Source organism: Mangifera indica, chromosome 1 (assembly GCF_011075055.1).
Source record: "Mangifera indica cultivar Alphonso chromosome 1, CATAS_Mindica_2.1, whole genome shotgun sequence".
NCBI classification, from domain to species: domain Eukaryota; kingdom Viridiplantae; phylum Streptophyta; class Magnoliopsida; order Sapindales; family Anacardiaceae; genus Mangifera; species Mangifera indica.
Window position 1 is genome coordinate 5,498,215 of NC_058137.1, and position 8,764 is coordinate 5,506,978.

The 8,764-nt window shown below is 35.0% G+C and overlaps 1 protein-coding gene across 1 annotated transcript; it reads left to right on the forward strand.

Annotated features, from left to right (window-relative positions):
• Positions 1-384: 384 nt before the first annotated feature.
• On the forward strand, positions 385-8,427 carry LOC123193686. Its single transcript, XM_044606760.1, has 12 exons — positions 385-1,651; positions 1,770-1,871; positions 3,510-3,590; positions 4,656-4,765; positions 4,872-5,007; positions 5,211-5,309; positions 5,702-5,804; positions 5,896-6,347; positions 6,415-6,591; positions 6,701-6,898; positions 7,521-7,850; positions 8,112-8,427. Exons 1-12 carry the CDS (start codon positions 1,373-1,375, stop codon positions 8,202-8,204), a joined length of 2,160 nt encoding a protein of 719 aa, XP_044462695.1. The 5' UTR covers positions 385-1,372; the 3' UTR covers positions 8,205-8,427.
• Positions 8,428-8,764: the final 337 nt, after the last annotated feature.

Consider the following 8,764-nt stretch of genomic DNA (forward strand, 5'->3'; position numbering starts at 1 on the left):
ATTTGAAAGGTGACAAAAGATGAAGACAAAGATGTTATCTTTTTTGATGAAGTTTTTTGTCTTTCAAATTTTATTTAACATCGATCAGATATCTAAATAGATGAAGAGATATCGTTAGAGAGAGTGATTACTAACAATGGCATCGGATTTAATGTTGGAGATCTGGAAACTTAACTCTAGGAGAAAACTGTTATTTTTTAAAACTTTAATTGGAGAAAAACTTTTAGTTTTTAAAGTTTAAGGAAAACCATTTTTGTATAGATTAAAATAATATTCTTTCCATCTTTAAACAGTATATTTCATTCCCAACCCTCCTCGGTTGTTCTTAATTCTTAACATTTATGTAGAGAAAGTTGTTCACGGCAAAGTTGAAAGCGGTTGAATCATGTTCATTGTAATCTATCTTCACCCTCTTCAGTTTTGTTCTCTCTCAATCATTCAGAAACCACTCAAAAATACTTTCACTCACAAACTTCTCTGAAGCTAGAGCCCTGGGTTTCTTGTTTACCCTCAAATCTTCTTTATTTCACCTATTTCCCTTACTTAATCTATTTGATTTTGCACCTTAGTTGTCCTGTTATTATCTGTGTTTTAGTTCTCTTCATTTGCTTCACTTCTCTTCTGTTTTTCAAGCTTTGAAAAAATTTAAAAAAAAAATGGTTGATGTTGCCGGAATATCGGGGTTGTGTTGAGTCTGGTCATCGAAGTTGGCAAGTGGTTGGCTGCTCCCATTTGACGTCAATTCAAGTATTCGTACAACTATAATACCAATTTCAAAAATCTGGAAAAACAAGTTGATAAGCTGAAGATTGCAAGAGACGAAGTTCAACGTAAGGTTTCTGCTGCTGAAAGAAACGTGGAAGAGATCAAACAGAATGTTAAGGACTGGCAGAAGGATGTGGACAAGGTAATTTCAGAAGCAGAACAGTTGATTCAAGAGAAAACAGACAAACAACCAACCCTCCATGTTTCAAGGGATTCTATCAGGAAGTATAGATTTTTTTTAATTTTAGATATTTTCGTAAGTGAAAGTGTTTTGACTTTTTCAACGTTGTTGACTTTGACTACGTTCGCCCACTCACGTCCTTCCACGTCAATTTCAGCGAGATACCGATCCCACTTAAATAATAGCCCTTACAAGACGTCAGTTACCCGACACGTGGCACCTATATAACCTCGAATCCAAATTCACACCGCCTCGCCGCCCTTTTTGCGCTCTGGAGGAATACCTCCTCAGGCTTCAAGAAGCTCAAACTCAAATCATTCAAAATTAAGACACTTCAACCAAAAAAATAATAATAATAAAAGAGGTTTTTTTTTTTTGGCTCAGTTTCTTTTGAAAATTTTCCCGAGAAGCAAACGACGAACAGTCATGGAGTCTACGCCCGTGAACTGGGAATCTCTGGACGCATTGGTCATTGATTTTGCAAAATCAGAGAACTTATTAGAAGAATCATCTCCATTATCTTCCCCGACTTCTTCTTCGTCTTTTTTCTCTCTCTCCTCCTCGTCTTATCATTCTAGATTGATCATTCGTCAGATCAGACGGTCGTTAGAGGCCGGTGACATTGACACTGCGATTGAGCTCCTCCGGTCCCATGCGCCTTTCATTCTTGAAGATCACCGGCTTCTATTCCGGCTGCAGAAGCAGGTTAGTGTTGTAAATGCAGTTGAATGAAATTAATTAAGCTATAACACCATCATAACTCGGGAAATTTTTATTGGTTTTTGTTTTGTCTTTGATTTTGTTTTTTTTTTTTAATTTGAAGAAATTTATTGAGCTGTTGAGAAGAGGAACCATAGAAGATCGAGAATCGGCGATAAATTGCTTGAGGACGGCTCTCGCACCTTGTGCTCTTGATGCTTATCCGGTATATACAGTGACCTTACGTATGCATTTATTTTTCTTTGAAAGAGGATTGCTATTGCATGTGTTTGTAGCCCCAAAGGCTACAATTATTCAGAAAAGAGTGGCTTTCCCCCTTATTTGTCCTTACTTTAGGTTGAAAGGTTCCACAAGGTTGAGACTATTAGGATTAGGATTACTATATCCTTATTGAATGGTGTCGGATGATGTAACCATACCAAGACTTATGGTCAGGATATTTCTTCAACGGTTTTTTTTGGGCACCTACTTTATATTCTCTTTAGATAGACTATTGAAGGAATCAAAAGTTTCTATCTTTTCATAATGGCTTTTCTAAATTGTTAAATATACTCTTCTGTTTATTTATTTTCTTATTGATGGCAATCGTTGAAGAGGTTTGTGGAGGATTAACTGAAAGTAGTATATGCCCAGGGTCACAAGAAAATGATTTTGTGCTAGTTGGTAGTTTAGAGTTTTTATTTTGTAACGCTGTCATATGATACCCAAAATTTTTGAACTTGCAAAATGTTCAAAATTGGGTCACTACTAGTCCTCAGTTAAATCACTTTTTAATTGGTAACTTTAATCTGTTCTTAATTTAGAATCTACATTGCAATTGATGGATGTTTTATTATGCATTGTGATCTTTTTTGTGATTTAATTAAGTTTAGTTATGTTGTAAGTTGTTTGTTTGATTTTTAGGTGATTTACTTTTGTGATTCCTGATTCCCTTAAATTTGAGGTTTTCCAGTAATTAGCATTATCAATAGGAAGGAAGATGTGGTAAAAGAAGTCTAGAGAGATGCTTATGAACACTCATCTTTGCTTTTGTTTTGATTAATGGGTATCAGGAGATATTTTTAGGTCTTGAAAACATGTTTATCTCTAATTCTTCTTCTCTGGGCCCCGTTTGACTTTTTTCTGCTTCATTAAATTTCTCTGCATGTTGGTGATCTTCTCAATCGTCGTACTCATTCAACCTTGGCTTTTTTAGTTCTACATTTAAATCCTAATTCTATCAGTATCTAGTCAGAAACTAAATGAACTGTTCAATACTTTTATTTTTTAAGAAAGCCCCAAAAAATAAATGTTATAAAAGTTGTCATGCAATCTAGAGGACTCTAAGTGGTGTAACAGGAGCCCGTAAACAAGTGGGCCATAAGGGTGACTGGATGTTGGCTGGACTTCTCTGGTTGGCCCTCTGGTATTTGCACTTCTCACCTAAATCAAGTAGATAGTAGAACCATGCAGATCAAGCAAAACACTTTGTCTCATGTTCCCTAAAGTGGAGGGCTCGGTGTCAGGGTGGATTCATGGAGCAACAATAATATTCTGCTAAAAGATCACTATCTAAGTGACAGACAAGTGTTCAAAATATATCTTCTAGATGCAGATTAATTTTAAACTATTGTCTGAGTGACATTATTCTTGCTACCATATGAATTTTTAGATGTTTGTTCATTTATCAATAAATGGAATTCGAAACTTGATTTTCGCTTTTTTCTTAATTTTTTTCTTATTGAGTTTGCTTATATTTCCTGTATTTTTGTGGTAAAACTGCCATGTGGGTTCAACAAATATTTTCAAGCATTTTTACTTATTAGAGATAATTGTTTGACATATCTCTATATTCGTGTTTAAGGAAGCATATGAAGAATTCAAACATGTTCTTCTTGCCTTTATATATGACAAAGATGATCAGACTTCTCCAGTAGCAGATGAGGTGAGTAGCATCAGGTCTTCTTTGACAACTTTACCCTTACAGTGCCTTTTTCTTTCCTGTCTATCAAAGAGGAAAACACAGGTTCTTTTCGTACTGTTAAGCTATCATTTAATCAAAAGCTTAAGCTTCTATACGTAAGGACTTAAAATTAATAATTAAGCTCCAACGCCTTTTAGTTAGAGTTGACATTAATTTTTATTCTGGAGAACTGGAATCTATTTTCTATAATTATTTCTGCACTTTCTGAATATAGTTTTCGCCTGGAATTGGTCCGACTTTCTCACAAGGTCAAAGCAGTATTGGGGCTTACTAACAGTTGCCTGTTAATTAAGAAATATGGTAGAAATTGTATTATGAAATCTGAATTTTTAAAAATAGACTAGGAGATTAAGGCAGTTTCCATGAGTAGGGACTGTTATTAGTGCAATTAGATTTAGCCCATTGGAGTGTAATATTAATTATAGCTTAAATAACCATTGCTAAATATTTTTGAGGGAAATTGGTTTCAAAGCATTTGATTGTTTAGTTCTTGGACTCTAAGATGCAATTTATTCAATTCCAAAGATAGCTGCAAACGCTTTCGTTTAGTGCTTCCTCTGCATGTTGAGTCATTGATCAGATTCTGTGAATGTATCTCGCTTAGATTCTGTGCAAATCAAATTGCTGTGGATTCAATAAAACAGTAGCCTCATTTGATTAGTATGTGTATCTCTGATGATGCGTTCAATGTATATGTTTCTATGAAGTAAACTAGGAGATGACTTGTCAATTTTTATAACGTTTAGTTGTTTCCTGGATGGTGATTAAGAAAAACTATCAGTGGGAAATGAAACTTGCTTGTTATATTATTTTTAAAATTTTTGAAAATGCTTTTTTTTCCTATGATGTCTTCATATCTTCCTTTTTTATCTTTTGTAGTGGTTATTTCAGATGAAATAAAGTCCAATAGTTGTTTTATTAATAATATTCCTTTAAATGGCATATTGATAACCTGAAGAAAGTTATTCAATGAACTTCCATTTGTAACATAAAGTATGTCTTAACAACATGATGTACATGTTTCAGTGGGCAGAAAGGAGGAGGTTTGAAATTGCTGGATTAATGTCATCTGTCTTAAGAGCTCATTTACATGCATATGATCCAGTGTTTTCAATGACACTGAGATACTTGATAAGGTAGGCCAGCGGCGTTGGATAACATCCTCTTATTAAATGATTATGTTGTGGCCTTGTGCATGTCTGTCTAGGTGCTAATTTCCAAATTTCACCCCATATTGTGCAGCATACACAAAGGATTTTGCTTTCATCAAGGACTTCTGTCACCCATTTCTGATCTTACTGAGAGGTTACTGCTTGAGGAACGGGACCCCCCTGCAACACCACAGGAGAGTTCATATGAAGCACCTCCTTTTGATGAGGTGAAGGTTTTAAAATTCAGTACTGCTGTAATTATTTTAGATGCTGTTAAGAGTTATTATCTGAATTTCCTTGTATTTCGGTGGAATAGAGGTCTGATAATTGGATTTTGCAAGTTTGCCATTATTTGTTTGTTAGTCTCTGTTATTAGAGAACAGTTATCTACTGCTTTTAAGTATGTTTTCATTGTTACTTTTGAAAATAGGTGGACATACAAGCCCTTGCATATGCTGTAAATATTACAAGACAAGGAGCTGTTGATAGCTTGAGATTCAGTCGGGGTGATCTACTTCAGGCATTTCAGGTTGTAAAATATTTTTCAATCTATTATGTTTGAAGATTTTATGTATTTATATGCACTGTTTATTTACCTTACTTCACCCCGCAGCTAGTATACATTCCATATATATGGGCAACACGTTTCCCATGTGTGTAAATAGTATTATATGCTATAGGCAATGCCTATAGTTGACATGTGAATTCAATGTGCGTAAAAACTTCAAACAAGAGTGCTTGAGTTACGAATTTCTTTGCTAATGATTTAACATCGTAACTCTGTTTAGCAACACCTTCACGCTTGTAATCCCTGATAACTAAAAATAGGCTAGTTTCACGGCCTTAATTTTATAATTCATTTTATTATGTTTGGTTGGATTGAACATCTTCATCATCCAATTTATTGACATATTATTGCAGAATGAATTATGCCAGATGAGATTGGATGTTTCTGTGCTTGATGAACTTGTTCGTGAATATTGTGTTTATAGGGGCATTGTTGATTCCACTCTTGCATCTTCTGGTAAAACCCGGTATTTCCTAACTTAATATGATTTATTCAATAAGATTTTTGTTCAAACCATGATAGCTTCTTTTCAATTTGTGTGAATCAGGAATGCAAACCCCTTTCAAATCTTTGAATGCTTATCGACCAGAATCTGGGGATTGTTCATCAGGGAACTGCTCCCTAGAAATGGATTGTAGTATCAGTAAACATTCAGATGGTGAAACTTCCATTAGTAATACTAATATGGGTGCTTCTCCTGAAAATAATACTGATGTGATGAGTGTTCAAGGAACCGATGCTGAATTAAGATTTGCTGGTGAGACAATAGGCTGTCATGAAGATTGTAGCACCAGTGGTTCACATCTGCCTGGAAATTCAAGAGTTCCGAGAAACCGAAGCCATGGAACTGGAACTGGAGAAAGGAATAAACGTAAGAGGTGGAGGGGAAGGCAAAATGATTTTGGTTATGTTCCTGATATTTCTCTCAATGTATGTGATAAGCAAGAGCTTAGCTCTTGTACTCTTGTTAGCAGTATGAAAATGTCCAAGGAACAACAGGTATTTTGCTGAGAAAATTTACTATTAAATGTAATAAATTGTTTAATGAAATAACTTTGGTCTGCAGGCCTCAGAAAAACATATCATGTCTGATTTTAGCCATAAAGCTGATAAATATAAAATTGTACTGGGGATGAAGGAGCTAGCGAGCACAGGAATGGCTGCTGAGACTGTTGAAAAAGTCAATACTTTGGATCCAGACTTTTTTTCGCAAAATCCTGTTCTGTTATTCCAGCTTAAACAGGTGGTAGATCCTTCATTGAGAATGGATTCTGTTGCAAAACATTGAGGAAAAGTCATTGATGATAGGAGTGATTTTCTCATCTGATCCACTTTTTGTGTGTTGGTATTAGGTTGAATTCCTTAAGCTTGTCAGCTCCGGTGATCATTCTGCTGCTCTAAGGGTTGCATGCACCTACTTGGGTCCTTTAGCAGCTAGTCATCCTGATTTGTTGAAGCCCTTAAAAGAGACTTTGTTGGCATTACTCCGACCTAACGAGGATGCACTTGTAAAGGGCTTTCCTTTGCATGCTCTTGCAACTTCACTCCAGGTATAATGTTACTGACATGGTTTAATGAGAAGTTCATTTTCTTGCCCTCTCTTACCCCAAGTCAGCATGCTTTTTCAAGAATTTGTTCAGCTATGCATATCTTATGCTTCTGCTGCTGGCATTTGCTGGTTAATGGGGAAATAATATTTGCAAGTGTATTACTGTTGTAAGCTTCCTTGCTTTGCACAATGTAATGGTTGCATTATCATTTGTCGAAATTCTGATGCACTAGGGTTTAGCTCATGTGAGATTTGCCTCTGTGGTCATCAAGTGATTCACCTGGAGGACAGCAAGCAACATGCTCCATTAAAAAGGATACTGTCTGAGGAAGAAGTTTGAGATGAGCTTTCTGATGTTTTTGTGACATAAGAAACTTGTCTGCTAGAAATGATGTTGATCTTAGGAGTCTAGTGTTTAAACGTGCATGCATTTGTATTTCTCACTTGCAGTTTATTCTGAAATTTGAGTTTTGTGCTGAAATCCTATTCTGCTCAGCATTCTAAAAGCAATATTGTTATATCATGTCACCTTACCAATTTTTATATTTTCTGTGATGGTTGTATCTATGGCATTTTTTTTCAATCAAGCGGCAATACAAACGCTCTGGTTTTATTTTTGGTAGGTTGCAATTGGTAGGAGGCTTGGTATTGAAGAGCCACAGCTTATGAAGATCATGAGAGCTACCCTTCATACACACAGTGAATGGTTTAAACTTCAAATGTGTAAAGATCGCTTTGAAGGTGTTCTGTGGATTGATTCATTGAAGGAAGTTAATACTACTTTACTTACCGGTGCTGCTGTCATGTCAAAGTCAAATGCAGATAGTTGTACCCAAGCATCTTCCCAAGTCACAACATCTTCAAATGCCAGGCAATCAGAAGATGGTAGCAGCCCATCTCAAGTGTCTTCTGGAGATGTCGTCTGTGATGAAAATGCAATACTCAAAGTAATGGTAAGCGGATCATACACATCATTATTTATCAAAGTCCAATTAACAAAAAATTGTCCTATTAGTCAATCCTCACATGATGTTCCTGCATATTATTATACATCAATAACTTTCTTTTTTGCCTTTCTCTTCATTTCAAAGTTATTATTTTAACTGTCTCTCATTTCGTATCACTGTCTTAGCTTTGATGGATTTTTTCAACACGAATTTCTCAAGTTGTAAGAAAGAATAAGACATAATATCTGTATTGTTGATTTGGTGCAGGAATTTCTAGCTCTGCCAAGGGCTGATGCCTTCCACCTACTTGCTCAATATAATGGGAATGCAGAGACTGTCATCCAACAAATATTTGCTTAGACAAAGTTAAGGTAATACATAACTGAAACTGACTGCCATTTGTTCATTCAGTGTTGTGCAATAGACTCTTTGTAACTTTACAGCCACGTCCATGGGGAAATCCTGATGCAGTCACCGGTGACATTGTTTGTTGTTTATGTTGTACATTATATTTAGTGTTTTTCTGCACAAGATCAAGAGCAAAAGAAATAAACCAAAATATCGATTGTTTGATTTGTTTCCATCGTGTGGCCTACTCTTCTAGTTTATGTTTTTATTTTCTAATACCTTCATTTGATATTTTTTTATAAGTAATAACATGTCACCGTATGATTGAATAGTTTAAAATTTTAGATAAATCAACACTTAATCATATGGGGAAATGTTATTGTTTGCGTATATAGTTTTATTGATTTTTTATATGTATTTCTATCAAATGACATATAATAATAAAACAATAAAATTACATGTATTTATTTTGAGTACACACTTCTGTATGTTATCATGTACTTCGATAATTTTAAATTAAGGATAAAGTAACATTCAATTACATGATGATACGTATAAATATGTATTCATTT

What these genes read in the sequence shown, in the direction of transcription:
- LOC123193686 (XM_044606760.1), top strand. Translation starts at nt 1,373, where the DNA reads ATGGAGTCTACGCCCGTGAACTGGGAATCTCTGGACGCATTGGTCATT. An exon ending in ATCTACTTCAGGCATTTCAG is followed by an intron (nt 5,310 to 5,701) that starts GTTGTAAAATAT and finishes ATATTATTGCAG; the next exon opens with AATGAATTATGCCAGATGAG. An exon ending in CTCTTGCAACTTCACTCCAG is followed by an intron (nt 6,899 to 7,520) that starts GTATAATGTTAC and finishes TATTTTTGGTAG; the next exon opens with GTTGCAATTGGTAGGAGGCT.